Source organism: Mesoplodon densirostris, chromosome 6 (assembly GCF_025265405.1).
Source record: "Mesoplodon densirostris isolate mMesDen1 chromosome 6, mMesDen1 primary haplotype, whole genome shotgun sequence".
Taxonomy (NCBI): Eukaryota; Metazoa; Chordata; class Mammalia; order Artiodactyla; family Ziphiidae; genus Mesoplodon; species Mesoplodon densirostris.
This window is the reverse complement of record NC_082666.1, coordinates 122,713,285-122,731,725: the sequence shown is the minus strand read 5'-3', so window position 1 is coordinate 122,731,725 and position 18,441 is coordinate 122,713,285. Positions and strand designations below refer to the sequence as shown.

At 41.9% G+C, this 18,441-nt stretch overlaps 1 protein-coding gene across 6 annotated transcripts in view; it reads left to right on the top strand.

Moving 5' to 3' along the window:
• EBF2 (EBF transcription factor 2) overlaps nucleotides 1-18,441 on the top strand; it is a 191,325-nt gene that overhangs the window by 121,875 nt on the left and 51,009 nt on the right. For all 6 annotated transcript variants that reach the window (XM_060101384.1, XM_060101387.1, XM_060101385.1 and 3 more), the window contains one exon: nucleotides 12,543-12,624. In XM_060101384.1, the coding sequence (XP_059957367.1) occupies nucleotides 12,543-12,624 (82 nt within the window). The remainder of the gene's footprint in view (nucleotides 1-12,542; nucleotides 12,625-18,441) is intronic.

Sequence of the window (18,441 nt, the reverse complement as noted above, 5' to 3'; positions counted from 1 at the left end):
TAACAAAGTGAATCAGCTATACATATACATATATCCCCATATCTCCTCCCTCTTGCGTCTCCCTCCCACCCTCCCTATCCCATCCCTCCCCTCTAGGTGGTCACAAAGCACTGAGCTGAACTCTCTGTGCTATGCAGCTGCTTCCCACCAGATATCTATTTTACATTTGATAGTGTATATATGTCCATGCCACTCTCTCACTTCATCCCAGCTTACCCTTCCCCCTCCCCATGTCCTCAAGTCCATTCTCTACATCTGCATCTTTATTCCTGTCCTGCCCCTAGGTTCTTCAGAACCTTTTTTTTTTTTTAGATTCCATATATATGTGTTAGCATACGGTATTTGTTTTTATATTTCTGACTTACTTCAGTCTGTGTGACAGACTCTAGGTCCGTCCACCTGACTACAAATAAGTCAATTTCGTTTCTTTTTATGGCTGAGTAATATTCCATTGTATATATGTACCACATCTTCTTTATCCATTCATCTGTTGATGGACACTTAGGTTGCTTCCATGTCCTGGCTATTGTAAATAGAGCTGCAATGAACATTTTGGTACATGACTCTTTTTGAATTATGGTTTTCTCAGGGTACATGCCCAGTAGTGGGATTGCTGGGTCATATGGTAGTTCTGTTTTTAGTTTTTTAAGGAACCTCCATACTGTTCTCCATAGTGGCTGTATCAATTTACATTCCCACCAACAGTCCAAGAGGGTTCCCTTTTCTCCACACCCTCTCCAGCATTTATTGTTTCTAGATTTTTTGATGATGGCCATTCTGACTGGTGTGAGGTGATACCTCATTGTATTTTTGATTTGCATTTCTCTAATGATTAGTGATGTTGAGCATCCTTTCATGTGTTTGTTGGCAATCTGTATATCTTCTTTGGAGAAATGTCTATTTAGGTCTTCTAACCATTTTTGAATTGGGTTGTTTGTTTTTTTGATATTGAGCTGCATGAGCTGCCTATAAATTTTGGAGATTAATCCTTTGTCAGTTGCTTCATTTGCAAATATTTTCTCCCATTCTGAGGGTTGTCTGTTCGTCTTGTTTATGTTTTCCTTTGCTGTGCAAAAGCTTTTAAGTTTCATTAGGTCCCATTTGTTTCTTTTTGTTTTTATTTCCATTACTCTAGGAGGTGGGTCAGAAAGGATCTTGCTGTGATTTATGTCATAGAGTATTCTGCCTGTGTTTTCCTCTAAGAGTTTGATAGTGTCTGGCCTTACATTTAGGTCTTTAATCCATTTTGAATTTATTTTTGTGTATGGTGTTAGGCAGTGTTCTAATTTCATTCTTTTACATGTAGCTGTCCAGTTTTCCCAGCATCACTTATTGAAGAGGCTGTTTTTTCTCCATAGTATATTTTTGCCTCCTTTATCAAAAATAAGGTGACCATATGTGCGTGGGTTTATCTCTGGGCTTTCCATCCTGTTTCATTGATCTATATTTCTGGTTTTTGTGCCAGTACCATACTGTCTTGATTACTGTAGCTTTGTAGTATAGTCTGAAGTCCAGGAGCCTGATTCCTCCAGCTCCATTTTTCTTTCTCAAGATTGCTTTGGCTATTCGGGGTCTTTTGTGTTTCCATATAAATTGTGAAATTTTTTGTTCTAGTTCTGTGAAAAATGCCGTTGGTGGTTTGATAGGGATTGCATTGATTCTGTAGATTGCTTTGGGTAGTAAAGTCACTTTCATAATATTGATTCTTCCAATCCAAGAACATGGTATATCTCTCCATCTGTTCGTATCATCTTTAATTTCTTTCAACAGTGTCTTATAGTTTTCTGCATACAGGTCTTTTGTCTCCTTAGGTCGGTTTATTCCTAGGTATTTTATCCTTCTTGTTGCAATGGTAAATGGGAGTGTTTCCTTAACTTCTCTTTCACATTTTTCATCATTAGTGTATATTGTTTCCCATTCTTCAGAAGACATTTCTACTGTATATAGAGTCACTATAAAAAATGAAATTGCAATGATAGAAAGCCAAGCTTATTTCAGGTGGCTCCATCCTTTTGGCCTAACAATCTTTTGGCCACTGATACTAGTGATTTCGCTGAGTGGAAGGGCCAGGGAGCTCTCTATTTTCTCTAAAATTCGACTTCTCTTTGAAGGTTTAATAACTTCCCTGCCAGAACACACATTTCCCACTTTGTCTTTCTAGACTCTCAATTTGTGTGGCTATCTATTAAGCATACCTTGGCCTTCTAGATTCCCACCTTGCTTCAAATTTTCTAACTGGTCATCTACCCATACCTTGAGCTCTCCTGATGCTGGTTTATTTTAGGGGTCAAAATTAAGCTTCATGCTTGGTTGTAAAACTGTATGGTTTCACGTTTTCGAGTGCACAGATGCATACGTTTCTTTGAGACTCTACTCTTCAGCATTAAAGAGGGACCCTTCATTGTAATCATTACCAAATGGATACAGTACTAATGGAACTTAATTGTTTCCACTAGATGGATCTCGGGTGTTTTTGGCAGCCAAAATGAAAATGATTCCAAATACCATCAAAGGGGCTTATAAGCACCCAGCATGCACAGAGTGTTTTGATATACAGTGGAGTGTTAATATCATTATCTCTCCTAATACAACATACGGTTACTTTAATCCTCTCCCGCCTCTGTGATCTTGGAAGAGCCGATGGATAGAAGGCAAAGAATAAAACACTATATACAAGGAGACAAAGGGAGAATTAGTCCCCGTCCTCTGAATGTGATTTTTTTTGATTGTTTGAATGTTGGCTTCAAATATGTACCTTTATCAGTACTGACTTCTGCATCTTGCACGCTAGTTTGAGTTTGTATGCGACATCAAACATACCTTTTCACACATGTTCTTTCCAGATTTTTTTTAACACTTACTTAGCAGTTTATAGAAGGAAGTGAATGATCTCCTCAAGCTGCTTACAAATTAAAAAAAAATCTGTGCTTATTAATTATGCAGGATTAGTCTAATTATAATTCAGCAAATTAATTAGCGACAGAAGGTGTTCTGAAACATTGGAGTACATTTGCATGTTAAATGGAGAGGCTAGTCTGTAATATATGTAAATTTATGCATGGCTTCATAGTTTAATTTAAAAATTTGCAGCTGCATATGGTATGGGAGCAGGTGAAAAGTCAGTTTTAGTTTAATGATGCTAACAAACATTAGATGGTGTCCTGTCTTAGCAAGAGAATGCACTCATATCTGCTAATCTCTAACTCTGTCATCAGAATATAACATTACATAGATGCTCAAACTCAAGGTCATCAGTGAATGGACCCATAGGTGCAATAGGTATAAAGCTGGAAACTGCAGAGAGAAGGCGAGAATGGGAGGAACCCCAACTCTGAGCTTCGTTTGCTACATTATCCAACATCGCATATGGAGTCAGTTGGCCTTAGTTTCGGGAAAGTCACGCTTCAGCCTGTGTAAAGAGGGGCATCTTTTTGTCTGACTGGTATCTATTCTGTCAGGTGTAAAATAGTTGTCCAACCCTGATTCCCTTTCCAAATATTCACGTTTGCACTTCATTTCAATTTCCTAGAGCCGTGGGAAAGTTATTACCGAGTTATGAATTAATGGTAGGGTAGAGAGTTTTACACATTGGCCTCAACCATCTGGCAAAACAGTAAAACCAGCGGACCAGGCAGCAGCAAAGGGCTCTTGGTGTAATTGGTGTTCACTGCTCAGCCTAGCATAGATGAGCTTCACGGGGAGGGCAGAAAGGCGGGAGGGGGAGGGGAAGGCTGCAGCAGGGGAGAAGGGACACTAAGGAAATAGGACAGTAAGGACCCATGAAGCTGATGGCTGGCTAATAACTTCATTTCTCTCCCTCACCCGAGTAGTCATGGAATCAGAAAGGGAAATAGATTCGTAAACGAATTCTGAAGTCTAACTGCAAGACGTTTTCTGAAGTCAGTCTGTGGCATGTTCAGTTTTGCTCAGTCTTTTTTCTTTCTTGGTGAGAAGGGAGAGGAAAGGATAGGGCAAAGAAGAGGATTCGGGTTAAAAACAACAACAAAAAGAGGAAAAGATGGAACTGTGCGCGTTGCAAAGAGCGCTCCAAAGACATTTTATGAGAACAATTGGAATTACAAACATGCTCTTAGTGTTGTGTTTCATTCCAATTCAAGCCCAAAGAGTTCAATTATTATTTTCCTTAGTGGTGTCAGGTTTTCATCTGAGTGCAAAAACAAGGACTTTTCCGTAGAGATTTTTTTCCCTACAGGCTTCCTGGTGCCAAGTGATGGAATTCAGGAGAGTGAAGACATGTCTGAATACAGAAGAAAAAAAAATCCCAACATATAACACCAGGTCCTCAGAAACTGTAGTGTGTCGCTAGTCAGAAATAAGTGGAGAATCAAAGTAGCCCCTGTTTTTGCACCTCGGTGGCTGTTTACAGTCAACTCCTTGCCACCTGAGCTTGGGAGACCCTCACTTCGGAAGAAATCATGAAATGGCTTGGAAATGAAATCTGTGGCTATGGAATCAGAATTACACAGTGGGGGAAGTCGCTCCCTTCTGGTACCTAAATGAGCACAGCAGATCCCACTCAGGAGTTGGTGTTTGGTAACGAAGGGTCTATTGCCAAACTGAAATGCCACTTCCAGGAGCTTGTAATTGGAGTGAATGCTGAACAGAAAATGATTCGATGGGGCCCACTGCCAGTTAGAGGGTGTACGCGGCTCTGAATTCTTTTGCCTGACCATAGTTTCCTGGAAACTGTGATGAGGATTTTTGACCTACCATCTTTTTGTTGTTGTTGTGCTTTTCCTACAGTCTGTTGTAATGGGTTAATTACATTTTTTTTTAAAGTACCTCTCCCTAAAAATTAAGGGAAGTTCTTCAAGTGGAGTATATACCAGTACTGGAGAGATAAACAGTGCAGAGAGAACCAGGTTTGAATTTGTGGCAACTCCCCTCTGGTATAGTTTTGTTTGGAAAATTGGCCATTTTAAAGTGTGGTGGGGGGAGAAGGGGCAATTCGGGGGAGGGGGGCATAGCGAGTGGTGACGTTACCAGGCATTTACCCAAAGACTTTGCATGGATAACTAATCCTCACTATCGGCCTATGAGGTCATGTTACAGAGGATGAAACTGAAGGTCCCTGTTGAAACATTAAGCAACAACAACAACAATAATAATAACTGCAAAAACCTTGACATCCTCTGGAAATGGCTTGATAGGGACACCCCAGCGAGGTACCACGTGGACTGAAATTATCTGCCTTCAAAGGAATTCGCTTGCTGGTCTATTTAAAAATCTCCAATGTAGAAGACTCCCCTCTGTCCCCTGGGTAATGCTTTCAAAGTTTAGCTTTGGTGACTTATCCTCAAAAAAATTTTCCACGACTTAATTCAACTTCTTATGTTACACATTTGACTTCCAGCTTTTTTTCCTCCATAGTCTTTTTTTTTTTTTTTTTTTTTTCTTTTTGCGGTACGCGGGCCTCTCACTGCTGTGGCCTCTCCCGTTGCGGAGCACAGGCTCCGGATGCGCAGGCCCAGCGGCCATGGCTCACGGGCCCAGCCGCTCCGTGGCATATGGGATCCTCCCAGACCGGGGCACGAACCCATGTCCCCTGCATCAGCAGGCGGACTCTCAACCACTGCGCCACCAGGGAGGCCCTCCTCCATAGTCTTGACGGACGAATGACCTTGCATCTTCCGCATCCACTCAAGCAACCTTTTACACTCTTCTTGTAGAGACTACAGCCATGTGGGCCATGCCCTCTTGAGACCATGTGGGTTCTTGAGGTGTCTTGTTTTCCAAATATCTGATAGACTTGCTTATCTTCCTCTGCAGAATCCAATGCAGCCACAGAATTTCTAGAGAACACAGTCCCTGATAGGAATGATAGACATTGTTGTTGGTTTGCTTGTTTTGTTTTGTAACATGAGGAGTGACCCCATGCTTATTTACAGAGAGTAAGATGTAGACAGCGACATGATCCCCTGTGTAGATCCATGAGGCACTCACTGGTCCCCTGAAAAAGAGAGCTGCTTGGCAACATGTTCCATCTTTTCCTTCAGAAGAAACTTGGCCAAGCTCCCACCTTAACAATGTTTTCCTGAGTCAGACAAACCTGAGGTCCACTCTGGGCTCTTCCACTTACTAGCTGTTTGACTTTGGGCAAGTAATCTAACCTTTATGAGTCTTGATTATCTCCTCTGTAAAATGGGGATGTTATTTCTCCTACTCTAAGAGTTGGGGCGATTAAATGAAACCATACATGGCTAATAATATGAAGTCAATGAATAGGGGCTATTTATTTATTATTTTCATAATCATTATCATAATTAGACTTTGAGCCAAGGGGAGTTAGAGGGATTGAATGTAATCAGAAGTAAGAAAATATATTCCTTAAGAATTTTCTGTAAACTTAAATCTTTCAGATCTGAAATGGGCTTTCATTGGAATCATGCAGGTGAATAAGCTTTTGTGGTAATACAACCCTTTAGGAATGTCTGTAGAGAGTAAAGATGCTGTACTTACTCTGTTTGTGTACTTATATTTACATTTTAAGGAGTCATGTAAATAAATGGATTGCATGGAAAATCAGCTTATAAAAATGAGTATTTGATTTAAGCTTAAATAAGCCAGTCAGTCAAAAAATTTAAATTATCTCCTCTTTCCATGGATCTTCTTGGGTCTTTGTACCAACTGCCACCTTACCAAGCAGATTGCAAGTAGCAAGCATTCTCAGATGTCCCATTGTCACACTTTTATTTGGGGTATAGCAAGAGCCAACTCGAAGTTTGACCTCCCACAGTCTCTTCTTTTTTGTGGACTTGAGTGAGAGTCTTCACAAGGCCTTAAGAGCTTCAGGGCCCTTTCTAATCTTGGGCTGACACCTCAACAATCAACAGATTGATCAAGGGCACATCATCTTCTGGCCAAGGCTGGGGCCCACTGCTGTCCTTCTCCTTATTTGGGCTGCCTGAGTTTGGATTCTGTTGGAGGCTCTGTGGGGAGGAAAACGTGTTCTCTCTATTGTCAGAAGGTTCAAAGAGGATGTTACAATTAAGACCTAGATTAAAGCTGAATATTATCTTTGTGTTTTACACTGGTCTCAAGTGGAAACCAATCACTTAGGGGTTTTCCTACCGTCTAAAGCAGAGCGAGCTGCCATGCAGGCTATTCTTAGAGTAAGAAAATGGCCCCATGGATGTGACCATCCAACACGACTTCTCCCTCTGCCTGTAAAGACTGTAAGCTTGAAAGAATCCTGGGAGAAGAGAGGTAACTGCCCATTTCTTTCACATATGATTTTATGATTCAGCCCATCCCAACATTTGGTAGTTCTCACAAATCATATGAGAGAGTGTTCTGAGAGAAAGGATTATCTTCTTTTCAGAAGTATGCACAAACAGTGGAAGGCAATGATATTTTAATTTTTTGGACTCTGGAAAAGGAAGTTTAGCAGTTAATCCAGATGAAATGTGTCTTCCTCAAAAATCAATAGACAGAGACCTTTAAGCACCTACATGGTTTATCAACTCTCTATAGCGCTCAGCCTTTAGTGACCCAACCTGCATATGTGGCCATTGTAGCAGAAAGAGAACCAGATACAGTATCCCCGTTCTTGGCCCTTGGAGAGTGTGGGGATGTTCCCATCTCCGTGGTGTATGAGATGTGGCCATGTCATCACAGAAGCTGTTTCCAGAGTAGATGGAATTTGAATTTTTTTAAGGGAATAAGGAATGAAATTTCAAAGTGAAAGGTACTTTACATGTTATTTTGCATAGAGTAAGGCTCTGCATAATGGTAGCTGTTACTAGTGCCAAGTTCACACTCTTTTGATATATACTCCTATCTAATTTTTTCCTTGAACGAAGACTTTGTGCCTTCCACAGTGCTTTCCGAAAGATTTTTTGTATTATAATTTTTTAGAAGGCGCTAGATCTTGGGCTTCTAATTGGAGGTTAGTTGAATGGCCTCTTCCACAATTCTGGAGAAAGAGTATGCTGCGTTTTGTACTAGATCATTGGCTATAATCTCGAAGTCTGGCATGAATATTAAGTAGCTACCCTTCCTGTGATTTAGAGATTCCCCACTGACCCCACCACTGGACCTGAACTCTGCGCCCTATTTGTACATCTAGTTTGAGTCTGTTTTTATTTGGGGTGGGCTCAGGACATGTCTAGAGCCATCTAGGAGCTTTTATTGTGTTCTTGAACAATGCCAAGTGTTCTAATATTCCAGAGATGAGGAGGAGAAGAGATTTCTTGGGTACTAGGTAATCCCCTGGGATCTTATTCAGACCCGTATTCAGGGGTCTCCAGGCTCATCTCAGAAACTGAAGAAGCATTTTTCAAATGGTTTGGTTGTGTGCTCCATGAGGGCACGATTTTGTCCATCTTGTTTGCCATTCTTCTGAACCTTTATGGCACGTATTCCACACTTAATAATCAGCCAAATGAGTAAATGAATGAATTCATCAGGGGGTTTCAGTCGTAAGCATTTACTTCCACGCAACTATCTTTGACCTCACGTTTTCGTTTTGGGATACTATAGTCCTCTCTCTCCCTCGCCAAGAAACCAGAATCTTTCATGGGTTTTGGGGGGTGGTTTTTGATTTTTTTCAGACTATGTGTTCTGAAGTTTCTTCTTAAACAGTTATATTGAGATATAGTTTACATACTATACAGTTCACCCATTCAGAGCGTATCATTCAATGGCTTTTACTCTACTGACAGCGTTGTGCAACCATCACGACAATGTAATTGATGCAGGAAACATAGAACGCCCAGTGGAGCTTGCTGCCGGAAAGACCCAGGTTCAAATCCTTGTTTCTGCCATTGACAAGCGGTGTGAGCTTGGGCCACATTTCTTAAATTCTCGGCGTCTTTGTTTTTCCTAGCTGTGAGATGATTTGTCACTCATACAGTTGTTGTGAGAAATAAATGAGGCGTTGGATATCAAGCACATAGCTCAGAGTGTGGCATGGAGCTGACATTTGGCAAACTTTCTCCCCCCCCCCCACCGTGACCCCTGTACCCTTCAGCTTCTGGACCACACAGGATGGCGAGCAGGGACAGAGATGGCTCTGATCTGTGATATTCCTGAGCTACCTTCTCCTGCTGCTGAAGCACAGAGAAAGGATCCTAAGAGAATGGTGCCTCTCACTCAACCACCGGCCCATCAACCTCTGGGTCCCACCAGCTCTGGCCAAGGCATCAGCCAAGATGCCCCACTTTCCACCCATCAGCTCTCCTCACTTATTCTTCTTTCCCAGTCTCCGATCAGGGGGTTTGTTCTCTCTTTCAGAAACCCCACACACACACCCCCACTTGGACTTCAATAAGTCACAGACTTTTGTTTCCAGTGGTTTCTTCCTCCAATGCCGCCATTTCTGGAGGGTTGTCAACCCTACACATTTTTCTTTGCAATCATAGAATAATAAGGTTGGAAGAAACCCTAGAGATAATCCAGTTAAACCCTCCTTTTAACAGTCAAAGCAACTGAGGCCTAGAGGAGCAAAGTAACTTGGTTACATAGTTAGTTGGTAGCAGTTCAAGACTAGTACACTGTCAGCATTTAATAGATATCAGGGCAGTGAAGGACTGCCTTTGGGTCTGTTCTATTGCCTCACTTGACCCAGGAACCAGATTGAAAGCTGAGGGCTTGAGTTCAGATTTGGACCCCACTCTCTATTCCTCTTTCTCTAATAAAACAAGGATAAACCTGTCGCTGTTAGCATTCACTCTTAAGGAATGAGATCAGAAGCCTTGTAGAGTGCACCATGCTAAGTGGTTAGAATATTTCTGGAGTCAACATTGTTTGGAGACAGTGAAAATTACAACTTCCATCCTGATGCATCTCTGCACATTTGGTCTGAATCTTGTAATTCATTTTGGTTTCCCATCGCTGAGTGGAGAGAGCTGACATTTTCCAGGCTTCAGAGGGATCTAGACCCAGGAGATTTATTCCCTGCAAGTTACCCTATGGTTCATGGATGGGATGGTTAGTAGAGGATTCTGTACCAAGCCCCTGAGCATAGCGGGTGGAGGGGGTGAAGGGAAGGAAAGTGGGAGACATCAGTAAAAGGAAGAGAAAAAAAATGGGTATGTCAGTAAGCCCCAGAATGCCTTTAAATTGATTTCTAGGTCCCCATCTAAAATACGCAGCTCATAATTTGTGGTGCTAGCCATTTAGAAGTAGCTACGCCTTCTTTTAGAAAGTACTACACGGTGTAAAGGAATTTTCCTTCTCTCTCCCCCTCCTCCCTCCCTCCTTCCCCCCTCACTTCCCCTTGGTGAACAGGATGTTATATCCTTGGTGTGCAGGGGGTTGGGTAGGTTCCAAACTCAGACCCCAGGCCAGCAAAAGAGTCAACACTGGGTGTTTTCTAGCCAAAGAACTGTTACGGGTCGTAATTTAAAATGAATCAAGCCTTTCAGCGGGTCCCTTCTGTCCCTAAATCAATTTGATTTTATGTAAACATTTATCTCCTTTGCACTTTCATACCATTCGTATAATAATGCCTTCACGAACATTAATGTTTTCAACAGATACATTTTCGGGAAGGTGAGGGGGGTGGGTAGGTGAGGGGAAGTATAACACACAGGATGCATTATAAGGAGTCCGGTTGTGCTAACACTTGCCAAAAACCAAGGAATCTGTGAGAAAAAGAAAATTTGGTTTTAGTAGGGGAAAAGATGTACATCACTCATGGGGGAGGGGCGGGGGCTGGAGGGCAAAGGTGGTGTGAGGGCAGGGGTTTTTGTTTGGAAGGAGACTCAAGTGAGGGAAAGGCCAGTGTTAAGTCTTTTGTGAGAGCATCTCCAGGCATGTTAAGTTGCTGTAGGTGACCCCGCTAGGAGGGCGCAAGTGAAAGAATGCTTCGCCTTAAGAAAGAAACTGTTTGAGTTTTGACCAATCTGTTCTTAAATACAAGCAGCTCTCCTTCCTAACGCACTCCGGCTGCTCTGGACGGACGCCCCACTGCACTTTCGAAAGCAGAGGCAGGCTGTGAATGTGAACACGGCATAAAGCAGCAAGGAGAGGGCTTCCCCTGCCTTGTTATTCTCTGCCTGGTACCTCGGATAAAGGCCCTGGACACCTTCATGGCCCAGGAAGCAATGCTTAGCCCCCGCCCCAGAAAGGATGCAAAGAGAGAAGTGAAAAGCAGATGCTATAAAATTATGAAAAAAAAAGTATTTAGCTATTCTTTCTAGATTCACACCCAACCTTATTCATAGATAGGGGTCAGGAACACTCGGCCAAATATTTTTAGCAAATCTAGAGAAAATGCTCTGAAAAGGGCAATTCCTCTTCTCTCCTCTTTCATCATTTACTGTTTATCTCCCCATCAGGTTTTCTTTTTTTTAAGCACTAAATACAATTAATTGGCACACTCTCTAATTCTTTCGTGTGATTGTTAAAGAAATAAAAATAAACAGAAGGTCACCACGACAGCATCTCACCAACCGTTGCTTTAAAATAGAATTTTTGGAAGCATTGTTGATTTCTACTTATTTTTGTTAGTAAATCCTGGGGAAAAAATGTATATCTTTTCCTTTAAAGTTCTAATTCAAGGCGTGGATGGTAGAGTTCTGAAGGGACTTTGGGACTGCGGTAAAATTTCGTTGTCATAGTAACAGAAAGGGAAATAGGCCTTGCTCACCTGGGACTTTAACACTGCAAAAGCTGGATTTTTTTTTTTTTTTTTTTTTTTTTAAGGAAGAGGACTCTGCAAGTGAAATAAATGAAAAACTTATTGTATTTCGAAACATTCCAAACATTAGATAGGTAAATGGCTGAAAAGACCACTTCTGCCATTTTTCTTGGTTTCTGTACTCATCTGACCAAAGAAGCCCAATTTTAAAAGTGCACAAAAAGGTTATCTAGGAGAATATTGGCTTAAAAATATGTCTTACAAATGATAACCTCAGACCATTATTCTGTGCCTTTGTATATTTCTGGATAATCTATAGAAGGTCTGAAAGGACATTCACACTTGTTATTAATCATAAAAACCCCAGCATATACCTGCACAGACTGACTGTCTTTGGACAGTAACATTATTTTCTGATTTTATATCCATCAGTTGAAAATATCAGGCCCCCTTTGTGTGTGAGGGTTTACGTGTGAGGTATGTGTGCATGAAGGTGTGTGTGGCCAGCGGAAAGCCACATACGTGACGAACCCTGGGATTCTGGGCTAAGTCATGCCACTTTTAACCCTCTGGAGCAAGCGAATTTTATACAGCAGGAGTCAACTGCTGCTTGTGAAGCCTTTTTTTTTTTCTTCTTTTCTCTCTCTCTGTCTCTCTTTTTTGGAGAGAGCATGCCCTAGCCACTCGGGGGTGGGTGTACAAACCAGAGCCCAGCTTGTGAGCCACTTCGCAGCCCTCAACAGAGCCAACTTGGGACCAAAAACATCCAAATTTGCAAACTGCAGTGGGTCAGCTACGTTCCTTCACAGGCAGGGCTGGCTGAAATTCCCCAGACCTGAAATCCAATCACTTTCCAATCAAATCTAATATAATGCAGATATATTCTCTCCTAAAACATGTTTACTTAAAAAGGTAACACCTTGCTTTCTCTTCACAGATTCTTTTTAAAATTTTTCCTCAAGTGCAATCAGAATTGTTTGAAAACAGCAGGAAACCCAAGGGACATGAGAAGGTTTCAGGTAAGGGGCCTGCCGTTCTTCCCCGGTAAATAAGTCATCCTGTTTTCTTTCTCCTTAGCACTCTTTTTTTCTTTTCCTTTCTTTTTTTTTTTTTTTTTTTTCGCCCCTTAGAAAACATTATTCACGGGTGCTGCTAACAACAAAAAAGATAACTGTAAATGACCGCCCTCTTCAGATAGTACTGAGGGTTTCTTCATTTTGTAGTGTTTAAGGCCTTCTGCCTACATTGCCAAAGCCCCAGGGGAGGGGCACCAACCCAGGCTGGAGATTTGATTTTAAGCCCTCAGGCTGGCCTTCGCACACACAGCTGCCCACAAGCAGGAACAGCGTTCCTGATACTCACCCACCCTGGGATTTTTCAAAGCAGCTTCTCTGTGCTTTCTGCAAGCAACAGCCTCTTCCTTTCCTTTGCCACCGATTAACTATTCAGTGGTCTCTCTCAGAGTGTCTGGGACAGCAGCAGACCAAGCAGCCGTGGTCACTTTAAGATCTCAGCATGACAACAAGACCCACGGGACAGTAACCCAGCTGCCTGGCAGTTAAATCTGCCACCGGTTTCATCACCCGTGCCACTGATGTACTGGGGATACAAGCTAATAAAAACACAGAGCGAGGCAAAGTGTGTCAGGTTGGAGATGCGAGGAAAGCAGCCCCTCTTGGCCCCCTCCTTCATCTTTGAAGGACCCACATTTAATCCACCAAATTGGCTTTCCTGCCACTCACGCCCAATGGAAATACTTCCCGCTCCTTTCCCCATAGAAAAATGGAAAACACGTTAAACAATATTATTCAGGCTTGAGACTTAAAAAAAAAAAAAATCCTGGCAGCAACGTGAGAGATGAGAGATGGGGATTATTAGCCTCACGTTTCAGGTGGGGAAAGTGAGGTTCTGGGAGTTTACGTAACTCGCCTCTAATCACGGGCAGGAGGTGGTGGAACCCGGAGGCCGGAGGATGTGTCTGATCAAGCTCTTTCCACTGGACCCTGGGTTTGCAGCGTGTGCAGCTGCCAGGTTTATGCTTTGCTGTTGCCTTTTTCTAAATTCTGAATCATTTCTGAACAAGGGGCCGCACATATTCGTTTTACACTGGATCCCACAAATGATGTAGCTGCTCCTGCCTGTTGCTCAAACAGCTTCTGTGGTTTGGCAGCAGAGTCATTAAAGAATTAATAGGAGAGATGGGTACATGCAAGGCCAGGAGCACGACCTTGAAAAACAAAAATTCCTGTAATGTTTTTTCACCGCATCATGGGTATCAAACTATCTTGCTGTGACTGGAACAATTTTTTTTGTTCGCTGTGGAGCACTAATACAAGCCTCGCCTGAGCAAGTTAAACCTCAGCTCTCCATCCTGCAGACTGTTCCCCTGCTGCATGATAAGAAGACAAATAGAAATGAAATTGTTTTCTTGTGGGGGCGGGCGTCAAGCAGGAACATGGTGCACAGTGGAAGTTTATGGTACTCAGTGTTCCAAATGGAAACATTAATCATTTCAGTCCCCAAAAAGAGTGAAATTCGAAAGAATTCCAAAGTGCCCAGATGACCAAAGCTTAGCTTTCACGTCTGCAAGAAACAGAGGCAGGGAAAGAAGCTAGCAGCTTAGATTCCTATCCCCCCTTACTCTCTATCATCCCTTCCAAAGAGTTTTAAACTTGAGAAGACACTTCTAGGAGGCTTTAAATAGAATGCCTTGTCATTTTACTTTTTATTTTATTTTATTTATCCCAAATTTTAGAAATGTACTTACTAAGCAGATGCACGTAATATTTCCTCTACTTCTCCAGTTATTTACTAAGTGAAATTTTTAATGTGCCTGAATTTTTTAACAGGGTTAGAATAAATATTGTTCATCTCAAAATACGAGGAATTCTCATCCTATGTGAATGTACTTGACTTTTGCAAAGACAAGGGAAAAGATTTTTTTTTAAGTTTGTGGATTCTAGGACTGTCTTATTTCTGGGGTAGAGCTGAAGTCAACTGGAAAAAAATTTTTTTTGCATTTTTTTATTGAGATAAAATTCATATAACATATATTCATCATTTAGACCATTTTAAAGTGTGTGATCCAGTGGCTTTTAGTATATTCACAGTGTTGTGCAACAATTACCACCATGTCATTCCAGAACATTTCCATCATCCCAGAAGGAAACCCCATACTTCCCAATTCCCTTTTCTGTCCACCCACTGACAACCACTAATCTACTTTCCGTCTCTACAGATTTGTCTATTCTGGTCATTTCCTGTAAATGGAATGATACGATATGTGGCCTTTTGTGTCTGGTTTCTTTCACGTAGCATAATGTGTTCAAGGTCCATCCATATTGTAGCATGTGTCAGTATTTCATTTCTTTTTATGGCTGAATAATATTCCATTGTAAGAATATACCATATTTTGTTTATCTGTACATCAGTTGATGGACATTTGGGTTGTTTCTACTTTCTGGCTTTTATAAATCATGCTGTTATGAACATTTATGTACAAGTTATTTTGTGAACATGTTTTTGATATCTTGAGTATATACCTAAGAGTAGAATTTCTGGGTCATATGGTAACTCCAGCTTTAACTTCTTGAGGAACTGCCAAGCTATTTTCCACAGTGGCTGCACCATTTTACATTCCCATCACTAATGTATGAAGGTCCCAATTTCTCCATATCTTTTCCACTACTTGTTATTTCCTGTTTAAAAAGAAAAAATCCTAGCCATCCTGTAAGTGTGAAGTGGTATCTCATTATGGCTTTGGTTTGTCTTTCCCTAATGACTAATGATTTGAGCATCTTTTCATGTACTTTTTGGCCATTTGTGGATCTTCTCTGGAGAAATCTCTATTCAGATCTTTTGCCTATTCTCAAATTGGTTTACTCTTTTATTGTTGAGTTGTAAGAGTTCTTTATATATTCGGAATACTAGGCTGTTATCAGATAAGTGATTTGCAAATATTTTTCTCATTCTATCACTGGCTTTTCACTTTCTTGACACTATCCTTTGATTCACAAAAGAATTGACAATTTTTATACCGTACTCAGATTCTATGACAAGTATAGCCTTCCATGAAAGATCTTTCACATGCAGAAAGGCTTGACTATGTGCTGTAATGGTCAAGTGAAAAGCTTGGATCAAGTTCAAAATATGAAACAAAACCAGAGATGGTAGATAATCATGAGAGTGATCTAAAGGAATGGTAGCTTAGGAATTCCTAGAATATACATATATATCATTCAGAATGACAAATGTAATAATTTTAAACCAGATGGACAAATAACTTCAATGCTCTACTTTTGTTATATGATCAAACGTAGATTTAATCTGAAGTTTTTTGATTGTTTTGTTTTGTTCTTTTGTGGAGATTTGATCTGAGCAGGATAAAAATACAAAACATTTCTAACCAAATCATGAATCCAGCCAAACTCTCTCTCCTCTCTCACCCCTTCTCTGTCCACTATGCCCCAAACATTGGTGGAACCTAAATTCTTTTTCCAAAAATGATCAAATGAGAACAAAATCATTATATCAAACTTATTTTCCAATCTGAACCAAACCTCTCTTTCATTCAGTTCAAGTCCTAAGTATCATGGGCATATAAAATATTTATTGAAACGCAAGGGTTTTAACCCTTTTTTGGGGGGGGGCCTCAGACCCCTTTGAGAATTTGGTATGAGCTGTAGTTTTGTCCCAGTAAAAAGCTACATTTCAACAAAGTTTTGCTTACAATGTCAGGGCTTCCGAGACCTCTTAAGACATCTCTGAGAATTCCACGGACCCCTGATCTAAAGAAATGAAATTCATCTACCACCCAGTAGGCACCCTCCGTGTAACTTAACCCTTACGATGGGGACCTGTCCACTTAGGACGCATCCTGATGATCTTCCCCTTCTCTTGGCTGTTCCCGGATGACGCCCGGATCCACATCCTCAGACCGCCCCCCTTCTCTGGAGCTGCAGACACCCAGATCTGCCTCCCTCCTGGGCATCTTCCCTTGGATGACTAGTGAGCGCATGCTCACAGCAGAACTCAGTGCTTCCTCCCGGATCCGTGCCTTCCTCCTAAGTATCTGTAAAATCCGCCTCCCTCTCCTGAAAACCTGCAGGAGGCCCTTGCCTTTCCTCCTTCCTTGTCTACTGCATCCTCAGCATGGCTGCCAAAGCGATCTTTTAAAACATGTCACTCCTCTGCTTAAAGTAGGTGATAAATATCTCCTGTCCATGGACAAAAGCTCAGATTTTAAAAGGCACGGCTGAGAAGTAGCTTCATACCAGGCAGGGCTTCTGCCATGCGCCCGTCCTGACGCTTCCGTACATTCCCCCACCCACCAGGCACACCTCACTGATTTCTATTCCATGGAATATTGCTGGGAACCTTCTCACCCCTCTGCCTGGGAGCCCTTTACTCTTCACCAGTCTGTGACTTCTGCTCATGCTTCAAGCCTGCACCTGAGCATCATCTCTTTAGTGAGGCATTTTCTGGCAGACCTATTGGCCAACATACTTCTCTACAGGCTTCTACTATGCCATTGATCACATTGTCTTCCAATTACTATTTGTCTAATAGCCTGTGTGCTGCTTGAGGATAATCTGTATGTTTTATTTATTTTTGTATTTCTCCCCCATGCCAGTCACTCTGTGGAGCTCAAAAAATTGTTATTAAATGAATGGATTTATTTATTTATTTACTTACTTACTTACTTACTTACTTACTTATTTATTTATTTATTTATGGCTCCGTTGGGTCTTCGTTGCTGCGTGTGGGCTTTCTCTAGTTGCAGAGAGCAGGGGCTACTCTTCGTTGCGGTGCGCGGGCTTCCCATTGAGGTGGCTTCTCTTGTTGCAGAGCACAGGCTCTAGGTGCGTGGGCTTCAGTAGTTGGGCACGTGGGCTCAGTAGTTGTGGCTCGCGGGCTCTAGAGCGCAGGCTCAGTAGTTGTGGCTCGCGGGCTTAGTTGCTCCGTGGCATGTGGGATCTTCCCGGACCAGGGCTCCAACCCATGTCCCCTGCATTGGCAGGTGGATTCTTAACCACTGTGCCACCAGGGAAGCCCTATTCAATGAATTTTTTAAGAGAAAGAAAGAAAAAAGATAGGAAGGAAGGAAGAAAGGGAGGGAGGGAGGGAGAAAGGGAGGAAGGAAAATAAGAAAAGGGCCCCCAAAGTATCTGAATCCATGGACCATTAAGGCAGAAAATCACTTCTGCCCTCCTTGAAATGGAAAAATTAGTTGAAACACGCAGATTAACAGCTCAGTGAAGGAAAGGAAAAGAAATTTATGTATAGTTTAAGCTGACAGGCCTGTTAAGACATAATGTACCCCGTTCTTTATTTCTCTGCATCGTGAGTGGAGAGCAGACAGTTGGAAAATCCAGAAGAAAATCAAGCCACTTTCTTGGAAGAGTCAGGCATGTTGTCATTACCCACATTCAAATTCTGAAACACAGTAGAAGTCGACAACAATCAGGGCTTTTGTTGCCAGTTCACTCTCATAGACAGGCTGGCTGGGTCTGCTCCGCGTCAGAGGGAAAACACAGATGCCCTCATTCACTGATTCATTCACCCACCAGTACTATCGAGGAAATTCTGTGAGCCAGGCAGTATCCTAGGTGCTGCAGATATATCAGCAAGCAAAAGAGAAAATTCCTCACCCTTGTGGGACTTATATCCTAGTGGGGAGATGAGGAAAGTGAGATAAATGAGTGATTTACATAGCTTAGCTCTGCTTTTCTGAGGTCTTCAAGTGAACTGACTGGAGGCACAGGGGCCCTGGTGCCCGTCGTCCTTGTATTACCTGCTGGGACTCAGCGGTGTGGTCAGGTACAGATGGTATGGGA